The following is a 24444-nucleotide window of genomic DNA, read 5'->3' as shown; positions in this document are numbered from 1 at the left end:
ACACAGTACTCTGCAGTCATTAAGACGGAGTAACTCCTTTCCCTAGTCAGTTCCATCAAGCACAAAAACTATGTAGGCTAGTCTATCACGATTATATTTCTGAATATCTCGTTCTTAACAAATTACCACACTCATTTTATAAATATGCAAGCTCTTCATATTCAATTAAATGTGACTGCATTGTACATAGGGCTCCATTTAAAAAGCTACCTTAAGTACAGCAGCATATATATTATGCTAGATCAATATAACACGACAGACGATTGTCTCTTAGTATTTATTTGTTAGGAAGAACAATGGGTCGCCCATCACATGGCCTCCATCTGCACAGGAGAGCATGACAAAAGAAAATGCGAACGTAGAACTACATTAAAGCCTCCGGAGAAATTCGAACCCTGTACCCCATTGATCTAGCAGCTAACGCCCAAGTTTAAGGCAGCGGCGAGACCACAAGTGTTTTTGTCCTGTAACATAGGAAAAGGCTGGAAGTTAATCGTGGATAATGAATAAATACGGATTTGTTAGAAGGTCGTCGTGGTTTATTTCACTATTCGCGTGGAAAGTGACGACAAGTTTTAGAATATCAGACATTCCGTTCGTAATTCGAACCGTGTACATCCCTAATACAAGTGTAAAATGTTTTCGTCCGTTCCTTTACACTTAAAAGTACTCCTGTAGGATACGCTTTGATTGAGACCATTATTCACTTATTTTATCTGTGGTACTTCACCGAAGAGGTCTTTTCCGTTCAGAAGCTTTTATCAGAATTTTTCTAAGAATTTGTTTTCTGTCCCGTGAGTACTACGAGGTGCGATCGGAAATTTTCCAGACTGCGCCTATAAAAGCCCGTACACTTATCTCAGGTATTAAATTCATCCATCACCCTCGAAGTAGTTCCCCTGGGAGTGAACACAACGATCCCAGCGCCGCTGCCAAGCCTGGAAGCATCCCTGGAAATCTTTCTTTGTCAGCCTGTCAAGCACCATCTGCGATTCTGCCTGAATCTCTTCTATCGTCTCAAATCTCCTTCCCTTTAGCTGAATTTTCATCTTTGGGAAGAGGAAACCTTAGAAAGGAAGTTGGGGTCGGTTCTTGCAAGATCTTTGAGCTCCTGACAAACGAGAAGTCGATTCTGCTTCTGGTCCTCAGACAGGAGCCTTGGCACAAACTTGGCTGCGATGCGACGCATGTGGAGTTCTTCCTTTAGAATCAGCTGACAGGTCCCATAGCCTATCCCAACAATGTCGCACAAGTCGTTGATGGTACGACGTCGATCTTCGTGAATGACCTGCCGAATCTTCGTAACATTTTCGGGCGTTGTGCTCGAAGATGGTCGTCCAGAACGCTCGTCATCATCGACAGAGGTTCGGCCATTTTTAAAACGTGAATGCCACACAAAAGTTTGTGCACGACCCATTGCGGACTCCCCAAATGCTTGCTTTAGCATTTCATAGGTTTCCGTAGCCGTTTTGGCGAGTCTTTGGCAGAATCGGAGATGGTGCTTGACAGGCTGACAAAGAAAGATTTCCAGGGATGCTTCCAGGCTTGGCAGCGGCGCTGGGATCGTTGTGTTCACTCCCAGGGGAACTACTTCGAGGGTGATGGGTGGATTTAATACCTGAGATAAGTGTACGGGTTTTTATACGCGCAGTCTTGAAACTTTCCGATCGCATCTCGTACATATCTTGTTCATTTCATGCTTCTTGATTTGATGGCTGTAATGGCATGAAACATTAGTTTCATTAATAAAGGATTAAAAAAAGTTGTTACTCTGTGCTTGTAATTTACTCCCGGGTTAGAAATAAGCCTTTTTGTAATTAGAGTAGGCCTATTGGTTTGTCCCTGGCATGCTCATCTAAAAGGAGGGACAATTTTTTTGAAACAGTTAGTAGTATTTCCATAGTGTCAAATCCATTGTTGCACTCCCAATTATTAAGTCGTGAAGGTCCATTGCTTTCTATTTCACAGACCAACGGTAAAGATCCTAGCGAGAAAAGACCCTTCGCCCAGCAGCCATCAAGTATGAAGGGGATCAGTAGGACAAGGGGAGGGATTCTTTTATCATTTTCACAAGCAGCCGGCCGCCATTTTGGTGACCAGCTGCAAAGACGTCACGGTTGAGAGCTGTGGTGCAGATATGGCGGCGACAAACCTGTTATTAATTATAGTAAGTATTGTGTTGTGCGTTGCCCTAGCCTAAGTAATTCGTGTCGAAATAATATATGACAACCCCAAGTATGAAAAGAAAGTCCCATTTATCATTTTGAAATCGGCTCGGATGTCTTCTGCAGCGTGTAGTTTCGGAGTACATTCAGGAATATATGTAGTAGCAAATTAATAACTTTTGAATTAAAAAAATTACTTGGCCGAGTGACATACACATTAATGCATGCGAAGATAACATGAATGCAGATTTTAAACGATACGTGTGAAGCTGAGGACTGTCTCAGCATATTGATCAATGGTGGACAGGGAATCCCCATACTACCTTGCTGTCAGTGGTTACTTTGGTTATGATGGTTAATTTTGGTGTTTTGGTTACGTGGGGAATCCCCCAGTCACTCAGACAACCCTGACGTCACTTGTGTTAGCAAATGTCAAATTCTGACGAAGGCTCCAGCTATAAGAACGACTTCACAGAGCGTTTTTGTTTTTTGTGAAATTATGTCTCATGTTCTCATGGATACAATTCATGTAATCGTGCACGTTTTCCTCCTGTTTTCATTACGCATAGGCAAATTGAGCACAATTCGTGTGTTCCGTCTACTGGATAAAATTCTCGCAATGAAACGTGTTTCTCATATTTGTTTATGATCTCTGATCCAGAAAATTCTTTGTTTATATTCTAAAAAAATTTAAGAATATTTTGTTGGAGATAAGAATTAATGCAGTGCCCTTTTATTGTCTGGCCGGTAGTTGGCATTCTGCCCAAGAAAAAAATTAATGACAAACATAATTTAAAGAATACAGCGCTACCGTTATTGCAACACATTATGATAACCATTACCACATGAACGCGTTATGAACATTTGAACATTCAAATAGCAGTATATCTCCACCATTTCAATCTAATCTAAACCATTAATATTACAATCCGGAGATCTCATCATTGTTTGAAAATGGTTCGCGTCGCCCTTTCTAATATGGAGACAGCAGTAACCAGCGAAGAAATGACGCAGAACTAATCACGTGCCGCTTTAGTAGCAGAGGTTGCAGATTCAATGGTGTATGATGGAGAGACGGTTCCACTTCGCTGCGGAGTCAGTGACGTAATGACAGCTTCACTCTCAATGGACCACTCTACAACCCTTGTTACATGTACAGGCTGATACAACAGTAAGCTTCGCTGTAGTTTCCAGTTGTCTCGCGGGCATAATTCTGCGCTGCCTTCACACGCTGATATGAAGCACCTACGTCTAATTACGTAACCTGTTTATCTGGTTCACTAATACTTCACTTAATTAAAAGGATGGGTTTGTCTGAAGTTATTTGACAGAACGAAATTTAATCACGTTTAGGCCTAAATTAAGAGCAACAATTACAGATGCATGTTCTTAGATAATACGCAATCAAGACCACAAAGTTAAAAGCCACTCGGTTGGTCCAGTTATTTCCGGCCTTTTATGGGACACGACTGTTCATTGCCAAGGTCACTGGACCACGCTATTAGACTCTATACTGAGCTGGTTTAATCCAGTCTGAACCCTCACACCGTTCGTTCTTTGAACACTGTATATGAAATGGTGGCCATTTTTCGATTTGTAGTTAAACCAGTCACTGAGCGACTAGGATTCAGGCTCGACTACCGGGTTCGTGACCCGGCAGAGTAGGACTTTTCTTCTTTCCACAACGACCAGACAGGCTTTGGAACCCATCCGTTGTATGCGGACTTACAATTTAAATAACCAGACAGGAATTCTGGGGCTTATAAGTCTGATCCTGCTCTGACCTCTGATTCATTGTTAACGTATGCATGAATTAATTTCACAGTTTAACATAACACTACGATTGTACTATAAGGTGACTTCTTTTGACTGAGATACCACGTTGGCTGTCATTAAATTTTGTCTTGTAACGGATATACTTATTTTTCTGAAAGTCTCTATTGAATTTCTACCTATAAGGTAGAAGAAAAAGAATGTTCCTCCATTTATAGCACTCCATTTTGAGAAGCAGGCCTACAGAACATCTGAATTCATTATTGCATGTCATCTAACACAAAAGTGACCATTGGCACGTGACGGGATAATCCAGGATTTTCATTGGTTGTTGATAAAAGCTACATCACACAATTGTCCTCCCCTTCTCGCAATCTCTCTTTTCATACGCACTGAAGTATGAGCTAATTTGGTTTTAAATGCTGGAGCAGTCGAATACGGAGTCTCTATTTATCATGCTTTACAATAAGCTTGACCCCAAATGGTAACAGAGCTATTCCCGACACTTTGTATCATTGTCGAATGGGAAGTGTAGGCCTACTGCCTGTCATCACGAAAGCGCTCTTTCTTCGACAGTGTTCACGAACTGGCAATTACCAATTTAATATTTTAAATACTTCGACTTCCGACCGATGACCAATTATCTTGTTATTTGTCGAGATTTTCCTCAGTCTCTCGAAGCAAATGTCACAGTTCCTTAAAGTAGACAACGATCGCTTCCTTCCCTATTTTCCTAAAGCATAAACCGTAAATCATCCCAACATATACGCTTTATGGCATAGTTAGTTGAAAAAGTGTCGTTAAATAAATCGAGACTGAATGAATCAATCACTGAACCAATCATAGGCCTGCAGTGTCTCTACCTGTATCATTGATAAGTATAAATGAAAATAACAATTCAAATTGAATTACGACAGTTGAGTCTACGTTATATATCGTAGATTCAACTTAATATTATAGTTGTTCATAATAATAAGAAATTTTATAATAACAATAACAAAACGACAACTGAAGCTACTATAATAATATGAGGTGATGTCCTTCTCCAGAAGTTATTAGCGATTCAGGTTGTCGTATTTGTTAACACAATATTTTTGCAACTTTGAGTGTCATCTCTGGGTTTATCTGGTCGTTTTAGAATATTCACATGACCATGATTACTCGGATATTGTTTCCTGGAAGACGTTAAACAACTCTACAACAGGCGCTCGGCTTATCTCGCTCTTAAATAGAAATTGTCTCGCTGTGAAGATACTGTGTTAGTCTTTTCTGAGCGTGCTGTATTGAACTGCATTTAGAATGCTTTTAAAGTGTTCAGAAATGCTCTTCTGTGGATGAAGTGCAGTTTACTTTTCCGTGCGGTATTTCTTAGAACCGAGAACGGGTCAGTTGGTAGCTGGCGCCGTGGGCTGATCCGCCCTCGTTATGGTCTAGCTAGGGCCCTACCGCTCCAACATAGGGTATTCCTGTTATTGAAAAGTCTTCTCGCTGCTCCTTTACCATTTCCCGCCTAATTTAAAATAAGTCGCCACCAAGTCGCGAAGCTGGAATGCGGTACAAAGCGGCTTTGTTTTTGAGTCTGAGGATGAGAGTGCAGGGATCGGTCTCTGCGCGCGTTCGCATCTTGTCGGGGCGGGCCATGGACTTCGCAGATGCTGTGACGAGCTTGTCAGGGAACGGAGCACATCTTACAGCTTTGTGCGAAACCGAAAGCTCATTAAAGTGTTCGCAAGTGCCCACCACTCTACACAAACTGAGTAATTCGAATCGACGACCTGTTGTCTTAAGATGTATTTTGATATTATTCTGCCTTTTATGCTTTGGTCTGTAAAATAATCTCTTTCGTTCAGATTTTCCGACAAAAGTGTTGTGTGTGCCTTGCCTCTTTCTTCCGCGTATGTTTTATAGTTATAATAATAGACATTTTTAGCGACGAGTACAAATTATTAAGTTCATCATAATTTGACTTCCTTCAAACTCCTATTAGGTTACATCCTCCCTCTTTAATCCGAGACGTATTTTAATGAACGATTCTGTTATTGTAATACAAGGACTGAGAAAATACACATTAATGAAGGAATAAATAATAATAATAATAATATACATTTTATTCTTTATTCAATATTTCCAGTGTGATTCATTACCTCTTTAGTTCTACTAAGCTACTATTTGCGTGTGTGTGTGTGTGTGTGTGTGTGCGAGTTAACTGTTGATTATGCCAAATTTTTGCACACAAGGACGAAGATTTTTTAAATTACAATTTTTCTTATAAAAATAATGTTAATTGTATCAAAGTATCATGTTGGGAACTGTGATTAGTTTCCATCTATATGTATAGAAATAAATACAGAAATTACGTCATTTTACTTGAAGAAATTAACTGTCTGACAAAGTGGATTTATGGTCGCTTAATTTGAAGAACACGCCAAAAAACAAAACACTTATTTTGATTGCTAGTAACTGAGATAAAGTAGCATCTGTTAATAGAGACATTGACTCGTTTAACGGCGTTCTCCTTCGTTAAGAAGCTGTTTGTTGTGGCATTAATAGGTTATGAAACAGATGCGTACATGTCCCGCGTTCATTAAGATTCCAATACTTGCTATGTGATGTAGCTCTGAAAGCATGAATTTAAAGCCGTTTAACCACTCTGTATTCAAAATGTTGAGTTACTCAGTGTTAACGGATGATCTTCTGACGTTCTAAATTTTTAAAAGGTACGCGCGGAATCTGTCTCTGTACCATTCTTTTGGTAATAAGAAAGCCATCTTGATAATGTAGGTTAAATTTAAACGTTTCTTCCGCCCTCCCCATCCCATCTTTATCTTCCACTCCTTTTTAATTATATAAACCTCCTTATTCCAGTACAGTGATAAAATAAAACGAACTAAATTAACGCTAATTGTAACCTCTCGTCTTTGTCTTGCGCAAAGAGACCTCGTCTCCGTCCCTGTCTTCCGCCAACCATCCCACGGCCAATTAAATCCGTTTGTTCGGTGATGTAGAGTTACGAGCAAGAACAGCACAAAGCGACACAGTGTTACGAGGCGTAGTTTTTATGTTTCCTTTGCATAACGTGGAAATGAAAAGGTCGTATGCATTCATTTGTCTATCCGTCCGCAGTCTTCATCCCCGAAACAACTAACCAGATTTATATCGAATTTATTATTTGAAAGCATACTCAAATTTGTCGGTCTGACTTAATTTTGATCAACTGTAATCCGCATTTTGTAAAAAAAGCCAGAAGTAATTTCCATCAAACGTCTCAGAAACGCTTATTGTGGAAAATGTTTTCGAAGTGTTGTAATGCGGTCACAATTGCAATAGTAAAACTGCATGTGCGGTAAATGTGCACGAATACCCATGAGGTGCGATACGAAACACTGAACTTCACACCTGAAACAGGCTCACTGAAAACCCTCCAGCACCTGTTTATTAAAACCAGTAGGATAGAAGTAAAAACAGCAATGTTTGGTTGTTCTGTTTAACGATGTTTTGTCAGATACGTTATATGGTATAACTCTGTACAAATGCTGACTGGCTACGGAATTAGCGACTGAGGTTCGATATCCGCCAGGGGCAAAGAGTTTTCTCTTCGCCATCGCTTCCAGAGTGGTTGTGTGTCCAATGAGTTCCGACAATTTCTTTCCCCAGGGGTAAAGTGACCGTAGCGTGAAGCTAACCTCTTGTCCCCACGTAGTGTCGAAGTTAAGAACGCGTGCAAATCTGTCGGTGATGAGAAAACTGGTTTAAATCCGGAGGACTTGTACCGCTCTTTGAGTTACAAAGTTTTAAAGAATGAAAGCGCATCTGAGAGAGAGGACTGTCTGCCGCATTGCCAATTAGTGGAACATCCCCCCTTCCCCCACTCAGCCTGTATTGACCTTTTCCCCGTTACTTTTCCAGTGCCGAATGCTTAGTGAAGGAGTTTGACAGACAAGTTAAAACCGAACGTTGAGGATAAACGGCTAGCCATCTTACCTCGAATTTGAGAGATACGGTTTCGATCTTAGTCCGCAGGACAGCTGCCCTCGTTTTTCTCAGTTTTCCTCTGTACCTCCAGACACATACTTGGACAGTAATCTAAAATAGATCACGACTGTTCCTTCCACTTCTTTCTCAAGTCGCCATACCACGTCTTCATACAGTTCGACGTTAAATAACACGAACATTTAAAATTGATTCTCTAAAGGTTTGTGATAATGGTTTATTAATTACAGGATTATTGTGTTGGAAATTGTGCACCTCGATGGCCTAGTGGTTGGCGTAAAAGCGAATGGTCACGGGGTAGAATCTGACAATTACCAACAACAACAATATAATAATTGTAGTTTCCTACATCCGACGTTCAGATACGTCAGCATCGCGTTAACTTCACTCCTGCCCACGCAAGATACTTAATTACCCCTCGACGTTTGTGGACAAATACAATAAGTCGCACAGAATGTTGATGAACGATTTCATGTTTGTCACTCGTCAACCATGATTTCTCACTCGTCACGGACGAACAGACGAGTGGGTTTGTTTAGCTTTGTAACGTCTCCTATAACGCTGTAACGTAACTTTTTACCCATATTAGCACGTTTAACAAAGTCGCATCAAATAAGAAAACTTTTGTTGAAGGCGACTGTCCTGGAATTGCAAATAACATTAAAATTTAGCCCGACCAGTGAAGTGGTTGGTTAAGAGAAGGTAAACTAACTTTTGGGATTTAGATAGAACTGGATGCACCGATTGTGGCCGCTGACCTTGTAGGGAGAGCCCAATATGCGGACCACTCTATAAAGGAAGGAAGGAGTTTCCGTCGGTCAGTACAGTCTGTGTCAGTGCAGCAGTGTGGAAGCCTGATATTGTTGTCTTGTGACTGTGCTGTGTTAACAACATGCCACCTGTCCGTTGTAAACTCCTTTGTGGCCATTGATAACGCCTCGTATCACAACACTCAGACAGACAAACCACCGACGTCTTAATCAAAGAAGGACGAAATGAAAGCCTGGCTATTGGAAATGAACATCCCATTTTGTGACAACGTGTTGAAAGCTCAACTGTACGATGTAATCAAATTAAATAAGTCAAAGCACAAATAATATGTGATTGATCAGATTTTGGCAGACAAAGGGCATACTGTGCTGAGACTTCCGCCGTACCATCCCAATTTAAATCCCATTGAACTTATTTGGGCAGATGTAAGACAATGGGTTGCAAGCAAGAACACAACATTTAAAATCAAGGACGCTGAGCATCTGTGTCGTCAGAGATTCGAAGAAATTTGGCAGAAGGAATGGGATAATGTATGTCAGCATGTGGAAAAAGTAGAATAAATTTATTAAGAGCAAGAAGGCATAATCGAAGACGCTATTATAATTGAAGATAATGGAGTGAACAGCAGTGATGAATCGAGTAATGTGTCAGAAAGTGAAGTCTGTCAGGAGTGGGAGAATTGGATGAGGACCGAAGAGTTATGAAGAGATAAAATTATCTAATACTCTCTGCAGTGTTAATTTTTAAGTGATGTGTAGTGTAGTGAAATCGACTTTCCTGTGTTACACACCGTTGTGATATTTTATTTGGAGTGTACTGTACGCGGCCTGCTGCCATCCCTTCCAGCAAACGTCTGGTAAGTTACTCGCTCCGAGGTTCCAATTCACAAAGTTCAGCGGCCAAGAACGCTGGAACGCAGTATACCGAACTTCGTCGGTTTCACTGGCAGCCCTGTTTGTCCCTGTCCTGCGCATTTTCGTTTCTTCTTTAAAAAGAATCCTCCATTTGACGGTTCTGCATTTCAAAGTCCGTGTCAGTCTCTTCAACCCAAAGGCACTGCTCCCGAGTTCGTTCTTAGAGCTAATCAACCGTGTAATGAAGAAATTGAGTAAAGAAAATTTCTTTTTGGGTAATATTTCCCTTTCCAGTTTATCACAGGACTCATGCTACTACCCTAATTTTTCATCGTCATCAAAACAAGCTTAGATGCGGCATATAAGCCTGCTTTCAGAAGACAAAGGCAGACATATTCTGACAAACAACAGTCGAAGGCATTATTATAAGAATGATGGCCAAAGAACGGAATGTTAAAAGGCAATCCTATCTTAATTTTGTGTAGACACGATCATCATTTACAGTTAAATATCCAGCACATAGACAAATTTCAGATCGTGATTATACGTATTATGTTGTACATTAATTCTTGTACGATGAATTATATTCGGTTTTCTTTTGGTCCGGTACTTCTCGTTAAGTTGCTTGAGTGAGTGACACGGACCGAAATTAAGCGAGTCTGCCAAATCCCCCCCTCATCCGAAATTTTCCTGAAATTCGCCGAGTAGTTTGAAAATTAATAGAGTTCTAACCATATTTTTGTTATAAAGTAGATTTCTGGTTCTCATGAAGATGGGTTGCAGCGCCGTAGTCTGGTAGTTTACCAACGTTTCGGAGGTTCTTGCTGCTTCCATCGTCACGGCTTCATGACACGTTGGTAAAATTCTACCAAACTACACCGCGCAACAACCCAGAAGACAGCCATGTTCATATTCCAAAGTTCACAATACACAAAGATAAGGCCTAAGGATTATGGGTATGACATACAATTAATAGGCTATTGTCACGAGCAGTCACACGATGAATACGACTTTTGGACGCAAACAAACGTATAATTGTTTAATAGATAATACTCGAATGATAGATCTTAATTATGTGTTTATTTATGAAATTTTACTTGTTTCTTAAGGAAACGTGGCTTTACGCTGTTAACTAATGTTTTGCTATCGGAGTTATCTGTTGGCGTGAAATGAGATCAGCGCTAAAAACTGACACTTCAGTGGATCCTGAATAACAGCTCACCGATAACCTACAGTAACCTCTGCGTATCAGTTTTTAAAACTGGCGACGCAATGAAAAATTACCAGGCTTAGAGCTTATTAAAATAGAAGATCTTGTGCGTCGTTAACCAAATCATGAGAATATATTACACGGTCATAATAAGTAATCAAGACGAATGATTTCTAGGACGCGTTTCTTATTCACGAAGGCCAGAGCTGCGCCCAACTACGTGACCATGGAACTCCGATGACCCGCGATACCAAGCACATGAAATTCGAAACCTCGAAATATTTATATTGGGCACTGTAAAATGAAAATAATTAAATTATAATGATTTGAGAATTGGACTAAATCTGAATCGAAGACGATGACACGAGACCGAAATATGCAATGGTAATAAACTCATACACCGCGCAGATATTTCAAGTGTCTGGCAATAACGTTAATAGAAAAAATGAGGTTCGTGATGAAATTAAGAAAAGATTAGATTTTATAAATGGCTGTTATTAACCAGTTCAGAACTGTTTTAATCCCACTTATTCTCCAGCTGAGTGACTATCACTTTATCAACAAAAAAAAATAGCTCCTTGGAGGAAGTGTGTGCGTTAAACAGAATATAAAGAGTCTTAGGCACTGTTTCATGTATGGTTATCAGGTATACCAGGAACAACGGCTACAGTATACAGTTTGTAGTGTACCTGTGGCATTATATGTATTATCTGCATTAAGTTAACGTGTAGGCTTAGAATAGTGTTGGTTTCAGAATGTCATAGACAAACATGACATCTTGTCCTCCATTAGAAAACTAAACTGAGATGTGTCTTCAGATCGCCATGCTCACTCCTACGATCGTGAAAAATATTTCAAACACATAAAATACACAGAATCGACTTAGTTATTTGTGGAAGATTAACAGATCAGGTCCGTATCTCATACAGTCGGCGGTTTCATATCTGAGGCTAGAGGGGTCAGTCACTGTCTCTGTGATGGTTCTAATTGGGTTGGGTCAACAGTACCATTCATTAAGGTCAGTTCGGACTCATGTGGCGTTACTTTTAATATCATGGGTTGCTGCTTCGCGTCAATTAGTTTAATAATTGATTGATTCAGTGATTTTGAGTCACACAGTAGCTTTACTGTCATATGTTTTAAAGTAGGCTAACTGCAGCAGCTTATAAAGTGGCAGACTCTGTTCTAAGCTAATCATGTTCAGCTTATAACAATCAAAATGAATTAGGAATGGACTGTCTGTGTGACAGAGCGGGTGAATTATTTGTAGGTATGAGGATTAGCTGATTAAAAGCCTATGCATGGATGGATGGAAGATGGAAAAATGGATCGGGAGTAGCTGTAACGGAAAAGGAATTGATATCTGAAGTTTTGTTAAGTTACTGTCCGCATAAATATGAATTTATTGATAAAATGCATAGACAGTTGGATGAATGAGTTAATTATATATGGGTATATATACACGAAAAATGGCTGGATGGAAGGATGGTTATATTATGTGTATGAAGAAATAGAACTGTCTTTTTTATTTGGTGTTATGATATTTATACGAAGTTTCATAAATATTCAAAGTTATTAGGAGGAAAGATGGGGAGACATACTGATGTAATGACTGTCTACCATAAATCTATCTTCTGTAGGCTATGAAATAAGGAATGCGGGCGATAAACTCTTCAGAAACTTGGCGTGCAAGTTTAACCACGCGCGTAATGCGAATTAACATTCCGAACATTGGAGACAGTTAACATTTAGAAATCGGGGCTCTTATAATGTAAACAAACTTCCACTAGACTACACGGCGCAACAACCCAGAAGACAACCGTCTTCATACTCACCGCTTTGAAAACCTCAAATCCTACATTTGATTTTCATTCACTTTTAAAAAGCTTAACTTGTTGCATGTTGATTCCTACTGATCTAATGATGTGACGTAATCGTGTCAGTCATTGCATCATGCATAAAATCACTTTACTTTTACGAATCAGGTCAGTCTTAAATAATGGTTACATTGCCTAGTACAGGTACTAGGTAATCTAGGCTTATTTATGATAAGACAACACGTTTTACATAGCAAGGGCTCATCATAAAACTGTAGTTATTTTTCTGTTTTGGATTTTATCGTCTGTTTTTAGAAAGATGTAGAAAATGTCAAAACCTCGAAAGGCCACACTGCGGTGGTTTTACCCTCGAAGAGCCATCGGTGCATATTTGAAGGGCCTGGCCCTACGTCAGAGTCCATGTGGATGTGGCGATGAAGAGAAAAATCCTTGACCCCACAGGGAATCGAACCTTATTCTTTTAATGCATATGCAGGCCTATTAAAACTACGCTGCTTCGTTCATACCTAATTTGGGAGTCTCATAGCGTAAAGCAACGTAGTTTTAAAACAATACAGAACAAATAAAACGACGCGTGGAATCTGTGTACCAAATAAGGAACAAATGTTTTCTTATCTTGTGTCTCACAAATTTTGCTAATTAACTTTATTCTGCCCATTAGACAAGCTACATTCCTGTCAAATTGCGGCACGCAGTGCCAGTCGGCATACTTATTCATTGTCGGTACAGGATGTTTAAGAAAGATAGCAACTGCTCATAACTGCAGGAAGGAATAACAGATTACAAAGACAAACATCTTTTATGGATGAACAAACTCGGTAGAGGCCAGCAGCTACATACATATTTATACCGCCACATTACATGAATTAGGCCTCATTTTCGACGGCACGAAGGTATATACCGATGTTAATACTCTGTCCTTTCAGGCCTAATTTATATTTTAGGTAATGGAAGTACAGAGAAGTGGGGCTAATATAGCAATATTAATCCTTCAAAGCCCACTGGTAAGTTTGTACCCCTATACTTCAAATTCAATGACTCTTCATTCTGTGTTTTGTGTTTCGTGCTTTTCTGATTGTAAACAGGGACTGTTTCCTTGAACAGCATTTTCACGTTGGTCTTTGTAATGGTAAAGAATTGTGTAGTCTATGCGGAACGGACTGAAATTTTAAATACTATTTATGTGAGCTTCGGCTTCAAACAAATTATGTAAGAGAGGAGAAGTGTGGTTTGGAATATAAACGCCTTGGCAGTGACAAATTACGGCAAGGCGTGCGGGGGCAGTTGCCCCGGATTAGATATTAAGAGGCCCGTTGACCAGTCAAAATATCATCTTCACTAAAATACTTAAATGTTGTGAGGATAAAACTGACTACAATATTTAACGGGGGGGGGGGGGGGGAGGGGAAGACAAGTTAGTTGATCAGGGAAAAGAAATGAGCTTATTCCTGATCTGCGAATAAGCATTGCTATGGAAAGAGGAATAATGCCCTAAACCAAATTTAGAGTTTTAAAGTAAAGCACACACATATAGTAAATCTACTTGTCATTCATGTGGTGCATTTTAAAATCCTGAGATAGTTTGTTTTAGAACTATTATGAAAAGTGAAATCGTCCGTGCGCTAAACCATCGCGCCATGAATGTGTGTAGGGGGCATAGAAACAACTATGAACGAATTCTAGACATCGGCAGGAGCCCATAGGAAGATGAGTGTGTATTTTCGGTGGCTCCACACGATAAAGTTATCTTTGTTAATAATGAATGTGAGGCTAGGTAAGCCCACATCAGTATAGCTGCTGTTAGTATACGTGTTATACCATTTTACCATATAGATTCCACATATCGCTTTACAATAATGTGTCAGCGTCATCACAACAAAATATATCGTATCGTCGTCACAGGTTATCCATAGTTGCTTTGGTTTACATTAAATAGTGCTACTGTCATTCCGTATGACCGGCATTTTGGTATTGCTAATTGTTCTTGACAACAGGATTGTGAGGAGGATATTTGGTCCTAAGATGGAAGATATAATAGCAGGCCGGATAAAAGTACACCAGCAATTATGAATGGAAATGAAGCTCCTCTTATTCGGGACCTCGGTAATATACAGCAGCTTTACCTCACCTATAGAGTAGAAAAATTGCAAGGCTGAGTGATGAAGAGAAAGATCCCTGCCACTGACAGGAATCGAACTCTGATTGTCCAGATCATAAGCAGTAACTTTTCTGTAAGATTTAAGGTTTTCACAGCGGTGAGTATGAAGATTTCTGTCTTCTGGGTTTAATCTGGTGGAAATTTACTAACGTTTCAGAGGCCCTTGCTGCCTGCATCTTGACCAGACTATCGAATAACATGGCCCTACAACTTATAAGATAGTCATCTTTGTATTAACCGCAGTTAGAACGTCAAATCCTACTTGACAGAATCTTATTACGGCTCGCACAACTCAGCCTAATAGAACAGAAAAAATTCCGAAAGATAATAATTTGAACATACAAACAGGTTTTACACTAAAAGATGAACCCTGCAATAGAATTCATTATTCAGACCTAGTGTAATCAAGTCCAATAGGCCTATACGTAAGTAGAAATACGTACGATACCCCTATGCCTGTATTTTCTGGTAGGGCAGGGACTCATGCACTCTGTCATTAAGCCACTGACACATATTGACTGCTGTGGCATGTCCACTGATTGCGGTGACGTAGCTGATGTCAGGGTTGGCAAAGGTTGCCAGATAATTGTAGAAATAGTGCATTTGGGAGTACTGGATGTGACATGTGGTATAGCAACAAACGAGTTTTATGATGGACTTGAAGAATTTATTTTGTAATATTTTAAGCGGTTTTGTGTTGGTATTTTAGAGGTCAAAATAATAATAAAAAATACATAGCCATACCAAAGGATTTGTGCAACGAAAAACCAGTACTGAATTTAATACCACCATTTAGCAATAAGGATGCAAATTTAAAGTATTAATGAAAATAAATAATAATTTTAATCAGCAAATAGTGAATGGTATTAAAATTAATAGGGAACAAAGGAATATATGACAAGACCAAATGAACAAGAAATTATCAAATAGTATAGGTTATAAATAGGCGGTATTCACACATTTGCGGAAAAATGTATAAAAATTTATAAAATGGTCTTGCTAATAACAAATTCAGAACTGTATAATCTATAAGGAGTGTAGATGATGTTATTAATAACAAACCGATGAAATGTAACAGGCGCAAATCATATTACGCACACACATAAATACGCGTATTCCATGGAGCAGCTTCCTGTTGGAGAAACTGATAGTTGCTCGACCAATGAAGTAATTGCCGGAGTTCTTTAGAAGCCGAAGGTTCATTATTGTGTTCACAAGAAGCTACCATTAGACCTTGTCATGAGTCTGTCTGAATCTAGTCGACATCGCCACACCCTTATTTTAGTTACATTTTAATATTATCATCCTTTCATCTGCCAAGTCACCTAGCTGTCCACTGCTTTCATGTTTTCTGAATAACAATTTTTTCTTTTCTGTCTTTCCATGTGCGTGCTACAAGTACCGCCCACATTATTCTCCTTTCAGCCTTGCGCTTATGTAAGATATAGGTTTGGAATCACTGGGTACGTTCGAACAAAACAACATCGAATACAGTAGTTGCTGTGACATATAGAAACCATACAAGGGGCAACATTCCAGGGTTGATTTTAATCATTTGATTGTAAACAAGCGCTGCGTACCTCACGTACAGTCTGAAAAATTACCCTGACACACTGTAATGACTGCTCTAAGTTGCTTCCCCATTGTTTCCTCTCAACCGCGCGATTATTATCGCATTTGTTTTCGTTCCACAGTACCCAAGACCCCCAGCGACACAAAGTAAGCTTAGGAGCTTGGCCGAAATATGGCATAAGAAAATGGAGTAGTCTATGTCGATAAATTTTAGTAAACTTCCCCAATACCAAATTAGGTGAATATCCATTTAACCTTTCTCAGCTGACGTACTGGGATCTCAGTGTTCAAACCTCTCATCCTTCACACGCCTACGAATATGCGCACTGGCCCAGGTGTGACAGCGAATTTTAACAACGACAGACCTAAATCCAACCGTTACACATTAGGTTTAACAGATTTTGAGCCATATATTATCATTAACTTCACATCAACAAATAAAATTTGCTGCAATTCATGCTTTATAGCTGCAGAGCGAAGTTTTGGAGTTCACTGCGTGGTAAGAAAAGCGTGCTAATTGATCGGACTCTTGGCGACGGGACTCCAGTATTTGACGCCAGGTGCGCACTATGACAGTTGGGTTCGTTATATTAGACTGTCTTTTGTTGTCTCTGATTGCTGCTATTATGTGGCTCGTTGGTTTATGGTAGGGTACATATTCCGTACCTAAGTCAATTTATTTGTTTGCATGAGTGGCCTAAGTTCACATCTTCCTTCTCGGCCTCAGAATATTATATTTAAGCGATTAAGAACTTGCATCTTCACCGTGTATTACTACTTCGGCAACGGATAGGCCCCTATGTTGTAATAACAATAATAATAATAATAATATAATAATAATAAAGTAGGGCGTGATGCACCTCTCTCTGTCTTCCCAGCCAGTTTCAGATTCTATGAAGCAGTCTAAACAATTAACTTCATAACTGCTAGAAAAAATTAATGGGAAATTGAAAATTATTAATATAATAATTATATTTATTATATATAATTTTAGAGCAAGACATTTCTTAATCCTATATACCAATACTGTTTACTCCTTCGTACTAGGATAGGCCCGTAAGTTGTTTTCAAACCCATACAACGTGGTATTCCTGAAGATGGAGGCAGCAAGCACCTCTGAAATGCCGGCAGTCTACGGGCATCATGTCGCTAAAACACAGAAGAAACTGACTTAAATGTCAAACGTGTTTGCCATAGATCTTGTGGATGTGGACGTATGAAGTCTCCAGCTTGTAAGTTTCGCTACTAATATACTTTAACCTCGTTCGAACTGCACGTAAGGATTTACCTGTTTTATTTACGCGTGAATGACCTTCCGTTTCCCATATAATGGCAAACTTGTGATTTTGAGGTATCTGAGAGCGTCTCTTACAATAGCTCATTGGAAGGTCCCCAAGTCTCTGTAGGGAACGCATTCTTCTTATTGACTTCAAAGTGTGACAATGAGGGTCTTCCTTCTATTGTTGATATTGTTGACTCAGGTTCTTGCGGGTGGTCGCATTGTTAGTAACATAGTCACGCTTTTCAGCTCGCTAAAATTATTATAGACCCACTATATACTAACCAAGAGTGTAAACTGAAAGCCAGCTGCTCCTCTAGTTTTTGTACGCACATCTATTGGAAACATATCCATTGGCATAGTGACCTGCAGTTGAGATGAGAACTTGAAATATGTCTTACACTTATCTCAGTGCTGTAAATGTAAGAGATAGAGCTAATGTTTCTCTGTGTCTAAGCACCTTGGAGGTTGTTTCATGCGCGTTTGACCTCAGCACTCGATGGAGGTTTGTTGTCATCTCTACGACCTATTTAATTCCATGTTACACATGGACCTGAAGATATACAGACCCTATTTATGTAGATCCTAACACCATATGATCGTCCGGACTTTAAACTTATTCACAGACCAATAGTTTCCGATCTCTAAACAACTTTCAATTCTGAATTAGCTACAGATTTAATATTTTTTTTTTGCTCAAGGTGCTTGATATTTAACAAAGCAATGCGACATATTAAAAACTAGAGACGTGATATTTTCTTGTGTTTTGCGGAATTAACAGGTTGATTCGTGTGGTAAGAAATTATGATGTATAACTAACTGAAAAAGTAGTCTGTAGTGTCCTTTCTTTAATTAATAATAGTCTTACGATGCAATGCTGTTTTCAAGAAGCACGCTTCACAAACTGCCGATGCCTGCAACCATTAAAACGCTCATTTTCTGTTCGCAGGAACAAGTTTTAATCTTAAGCCTAAAGGAAATTCGACACGCTTAATAATTAGTAATTATCCTTTTATTAATTTGATGTAATCTCGGATGTAAAAGGAAGAAAGTAAAAGCGTGCTGCATGCAGTACTTGTGATATGAAAGAGTGGTACAAGGCACACGTGGTCTCACTTATCGTCTACCGGTGCGGTTTCATTCAGCTTGAAATTACATTCTGGAAGTTTTGCCGAGCCTTAAAATTGTTAATGCGTGGGGGTAAAATGACAAAGGCTTTATAAATGTATGCTTATATTATTCTAAAAAATCAGATAATATATGAGAATAGTGAGGAATGTAATTCATCATATTATACGTACCAGTACATTTTTTATTTTGAAGACTTTTAGGAAAATAAAATTCATCGACCCAGTCATTAAACTGATTGATAGATGAAAATTGCTGTCTAATGGGTTGTTGCGCCGTGTAGTATGGCATATATGCTTGTCGACGTTTCAGAGGTCATTGGTGCCTCTATCATCAGGGCGATCGGAAGCATCTACCAGACTACACGGCACAACAACACAGAAGACAGCAACCTTCAGATTTATCGTCGTGGAAATCTAAAATTTTACAAAACTGATTGATATATTTCATAAACATTTAATTCGTTGCTGATGATCAAATGTAAGATACATAGGAGTGGGCTAGGTCTATTAGCTTTCGAAGGAATATCTCCGGTCTACTGCGAAACAACTGTACTGAATTTTATTAAAGAACAAGTTCTCAATGTATATGACTGGGAAGGCTTTTTATTACGAAACTTGTCCATAGTATAAACAATAAAGTGTCAAGTATGGATTGAAATCTGCACGTGTTTCCAATTTCAGCACTAGGTGGAGGGGCGTCGTCAGTTTCACATTCTGTTTGAACCCACGTCACACAAAATTGTAATTCAGGCTCACCGGTACAAAGCCAAATACCGAGCACAAATCTAACTTGCGTTATCAAAAATGTTCTAAATTGGGCGACAATCAGAACATTGAACCGTCAAGTTAGGAAAGAGACAGACTTTAAGTATTACAATGTGATGTTATATCACATACGACCGTATCTTAGCGTCAAGTTTTCATGGCAATGTCCAATCAGACATAAAATTTTCGTGCTACGTCTAGTGTCCCAGAATGACTACAAATATAAATAAAACTGTGGTACGCGTTATCACATTAGATTTCAGTTCTGCTGTTATGATTGTCTTTCTTGTCGGACGCACTGATGTGCCGATTTATGACAGAAACAAAAGTTTTTTAAGTGTATACCAACAAACGTTCACACAGATATGCGTTCGTAATTGTATTATTATGTAAACTACTTACGTAACTACAGAGAAAGAGAGAGACAGAATGCACAGATCTTCTCTCTCTCTTTTGTTGTTGTTGTGAATAGACCCAATTACTGCCCATTCAATCTGAGACATGATGCAAACACAGATCACAAGATGGACGCAGGCGCTTGTGTAGTTACACGCCTCGTCACGGACACATCTCCATTTACTTCAAGTCATTCCAAACAAATAAAGCTCAAAATAGAACAACAATAACAATAAAGAAGTTTATTTAACTCATACGCCCGCCTCTTTCTTACAAGCCTCTGAAGGAACACTGTTATTTCACATTGTCATCGAGTGTACACAAGTTCGATTTGAGGGTCTTTTGTGTCAGACTGAAACAGAATAGACGAGCACTATTCTGGCTGTTCAATTGAACTCATTAGCCTAAGGAATTCAAGGTGGGTTTAAAAGTGGGTGGATAGCATGTCGGGCCTCGCTTCGCATGTTTGAACGTATTATCAATTTATTGAATCTCAACAGTTTTATGTTCTGAATTTGAGGACAATAAAACAACAGATTAACCAGTTACAATTAATCGATTAATTGAAATGTTAATAGTAATAGTCCAAAGCAGAAAATGGCCTATAATTTATTAGTTAAATATTGTATTAGGCCTGACTGTTTAAAACACAACAGAAAATCTTATGTGTTTCCTATACGGGATCTGATATAATAGCATTTTATTTAATAGTACTCATGGGATTCCTGGCCGAAAATCTGTGACTACCTCTACTACCCGTTTCACTCCTGAATTGGCTTGGAGGGATGATGTTATGCCATTACATCCTGATTGTTCAAAAATGTCTCAGAGCTGGAGACGGAAGCTGTAGGTACATGTTCCTCTGAAATATTGGTATCTACCTACAAGTCCACTCGGTATTACGACCATTTCCAACGACATCTTTACCGTCATCAGAACGTCCAATATCATAGACGGTTTTCAACGGAAGGCGTCTAACATTGGGTCTTTGAACCTAATGCATTTTTAAACAACTTGGTAAGTATTTCTATTATGCCATTTAGGTATTATTATTATTGTGCCACTTCCTACTCAACAAATTAATGCATTTTTATTACTGAATATAATTGAGCATAAACCATTGACGTACAGATGGTTCTAATAATTAATCACTATGACAGAAGCTCATTAATTACATTACATAATTACGTTGGTTACTGCTTTTATTATTAACGATCTGTGAGAAGTCTGTTTATATATGACACAAAAAAGGCTACTGATGTCGGCGTGGACGTCTCACAACGATATTACTTCCAGAGGTTTAGTTACTTAGACAATTCGATGAGAAATCTCAGTTAAGTTAAGTTAAGAAAACAATAGTCAGGAAATCCTATACAGGATCATTTCTTCTGTCGATAGAAATGTTTAAGTCAAAATAAATTATGTCAATAATTTGTTTTTAAATGATTCAAAGAAAGCAGAAAAGTATAGAGCAGAGTTGACAAAGTTTTTCTGTAGTCGAGACTTTTATTATCCTAGGTTTTAATATTTAACTCTCTTTGCTTACATGTTTATCCAGATTTAACCAATAGACAAATTTAATTTTATTTGTAGTATGTGCTACGTACATTGAATAACAATGTCTACAAAAACGTGGTAGATGCTGGAGGACAAGCTGGAGAATATATGAAATGTTATTGCATAGCATTTTTGGGGGATAACTTTTTGGAAAACGGACACTTGGAAGACCAAGAATGGGATTGGAGGATAAAATGAAGATTAGTCTTAGGAATATATCTTAGAGAGGATGGAACTAGTTCAGGATGGAGCGAAGTGGTGGGCTTTGTGTTAACGGTGCTTATATATGCTACCACAGTGTTATCAGTTTCACATTGGTAGAGTGGATGCCTTGATAGATTTCACGGCAGAGTCCTGTCCCTTATCGTGTTTAGTCCCACTACATTTTGATTACAAGGTTAGCTTTCTATAAATGCTATTCACGTAACCTATGTCCTACAAATTATTCTGATTTCATCACATGAATTAGAAGATGCGCAATTTGATTGAGGGTTTCGGCTATTATCTTTAATCCTCGTTTTGGAAATAAAAATCATATACTGTAATAACATGGTAGAGGTGTCAGCTGCTTTCCTCTGGAGGGTCAGATCGTGCGTTCAGAAAGACCTGAAGAGCATTGCTGGGTGCAAAACTGAGACAAGCAGAATGTTGATGGCAGAAGAGTGTTTAGACTGATAAACAGCACTAGCAGAATCTGAAGATTCAATAGAGCAAATACCAAAGCCCGCTATTGATCAAGATTCAGATCCAGTTCTGTCCATCGATAATCTCAATTTTTCTACCTAACAGCTATCTGACTATTAGTTTTCTATCTATATGTCGGTTTTCCAAATTGAAGTTTCCCTACAAAATTCAGTAAACATTGCTAGTCTCTCCTAGCTTAACTATATGACCAGCTAATCTGAATCCTCCTATTTGCCACTGTTATAAAAGCATTAAGTCACCTGCATAAATCACAAATATCCTTCTCACATAGACTAAAACGTCTGTTTCAAACGGCCTTCTTTCGATTTTACGTCCAATATGTCTCTGAGTACTGTATTTTCAAACACTAGTACCTATTTATGATCTTCCCTCCAACATAGACCGCGTTGAAATCACTGCGTACCGAACATGTGTGGTTAGCACTCCCGTCTTATATTTCAAATTTAGACCCAGAGACAGGTTTTCTAATTAAGGCTTTTTACAGTTTTTCTCAGTCCCTTTGGCAAATGTCTGTATAATACTTCAAATTCTGCCGTGGTAGCTACCTTCCATATCCTTTCTAATTCAGTTGTATTAATCATATCATTTATCGTTCGTTCGCGTAACAGTTTGAGCTGCTGACAGCGTCGTTAAATAAATAATAAAAAGTCTAAATACATGCATTGCTTATCCCAATCGTCCGTATCGTTGAAAGGATAAATAATTGGAACTGAATAATAAGCACTTTCAGGATTTAAGTCAAAATTTCTACGTTTCTGAAGGGGTGGTCGTAATTAAGCAAAGACATTTAATTAGTTTTATTCTTATATGCTGCTTTATTCCACTCTTCAGTAGCAATATGTTTCTTAGAGTAAGATTTTTCCGTAATTCTTAACGGGAAATTTTGTACTTTGTTACATAATTATTTTCCGTTGTCCGATTACTTTCTCTCTTAGGTCTAAAGGTTCCCTTCAGCATCCTGTTCCCGAGAACGCTCAATAAAACTTAGTCTTTCCATGGTCCTACAGACTTAGTTCAAAGCTGGTAAAAAATACATATGAAGGCTTTGTGTATTTACTCTTTATGTTTGTAGATAGTAGTTCGGAAGAAGAAATATGCCTGTTCTGAACTGAAAAGCAGAAAGTATTTTCCGAATTTAATCTGTTCTGATTTTGAAGATGGCAGCCTACTGGGTTGTTGGGCCGTGTAGTATAATAGAGGTTTACCACGTTTCAGAGGTGCTTGCTGCTTCCATTATCAGGGTTCAGTTATCTTCTCACTTTTTCAATCTTAAACGACTCAGTTGACGGAAAGCAGCTCTGAATTTTTTTAAATTCCTAGGAAATATAGACATCACTATCATTGATTTTTCATATTCTGCTTCTTTATGGTAATATTAACTATTCTTCAGCTTTGTGAAATCGGAGACGTTATTTTGGAGACCTAATCAGTCAGCCAGTATCAAATCTTGGTATAATAACGTAGGGAACCTTTCGCCAGGTACGTTGTCATATTGATCACGTAACTTATTATGAGGCTAAAGTTATAAACATTGTGTTTAATTCCGTAGTGTAAAATATACACAGAGGAAACCAATGAAAGTGGGCGATTATCTAAAGTGTGGAGAGAGCGTTAAAAAATGATGGTTGTATTGAAGGTGTCTGCAGAACCCATGATTTGGAAAAAAATAACTTGTTAATAATACATGTATGTCGATTAAGTGGCTTTAACTGAACCTTCAGAAAAGTGGAACTGGACGCCTAAAGTGAGGCACAGAATTTTTTACGGACGCATTTTTTAGTCGACCTTCAATTAGAGAGGGAGTAATAGTAGCAATCAGAATGCTGAACAATAACATCTCTTGAGTTCCTCTGCATCACTGTAATTCTGTTGGTGGATGTATTAATCAGCTCGATGTTTGTGTCCATAAAGTGATCGGCTGAAAGTGTCTGTGAAATGATGCGGCAAATTAGAACGTTTATTTCTGTAACACATCAAAACATTATTCTCTTTGTAAGGAGAAGCATTGTAATTTGTGTTATTTGGGTGATCAAATCAAGATGGATGGCATGGGCGCACCGTTTAGTTAGTGCCTACTAGTTCGTGTGAGGGGAAGGTGAGAAATGCGTGTAAGATAAAACAAAAGTTGTGAGACAAAAGTGTCTCTGGGATTATAATACTAAAATGGTTCTTAAAGAAAAAGGGTGTGAAATCGTTTGTTATGAACACAGTCTGGAACTGAAACGTCTGATATTTTAAATTGTACTTACTTTCAAAGGAAAATTTGTGCTTTTTTTACGTT

General features: G+C 38.6%; 1 protein-coding gene across 4 annotated transcripts in view; it reads left to right on the top strand.

Moving 5' to 3' along the window:
- LOC110831346 (uncharacterized) overlaps positions 1 to 24444 on the top strand; it is a 137938-nt gene that overhangs the window by 89000 nt on the left and 24494 nt on the right. The window contains exon 4 of one of the 4 annotated variants that reach the window (XM_087351814.1): positions 1969 to 2308. The exons of the other annotated variants lie outside the window; for them this stretch is intronic. Coding sequence (XP_087207940.1) covers positions 1969 to 2121 — 153 coding nt within the window. The 3' untranslated portion in view covers positions 2122 to 2308. Of the gene's footprint in view, positions 1 to 1968; positions 2309 to 24444 lie in introns of those variants that run through there. 4 annotated transcript variants of the gene reach the window in all.

This window comes from Zootermopsis nevadensis, unplaced genomic scaffold (assembly GCF_977971745.1).
Source record: "Zootermopsis nevadensis isolate Lab colony 2312 unplaced genomic scaffold, Znev_1.0 Znev_ptg000020l, whole genome shotgun sequence".
NCBI classification, from domain to species: Eukaryota; Metazoa; Arthropoda; class Insecta; order Blattodea; family Termopsidae; genus Zootermopsis; species Zootermopsis nevadensis.
Note: the sequence above shows the minus strand (reverse complement) of the source record. Positions and strands in the feature narration are given on the sequence as shown.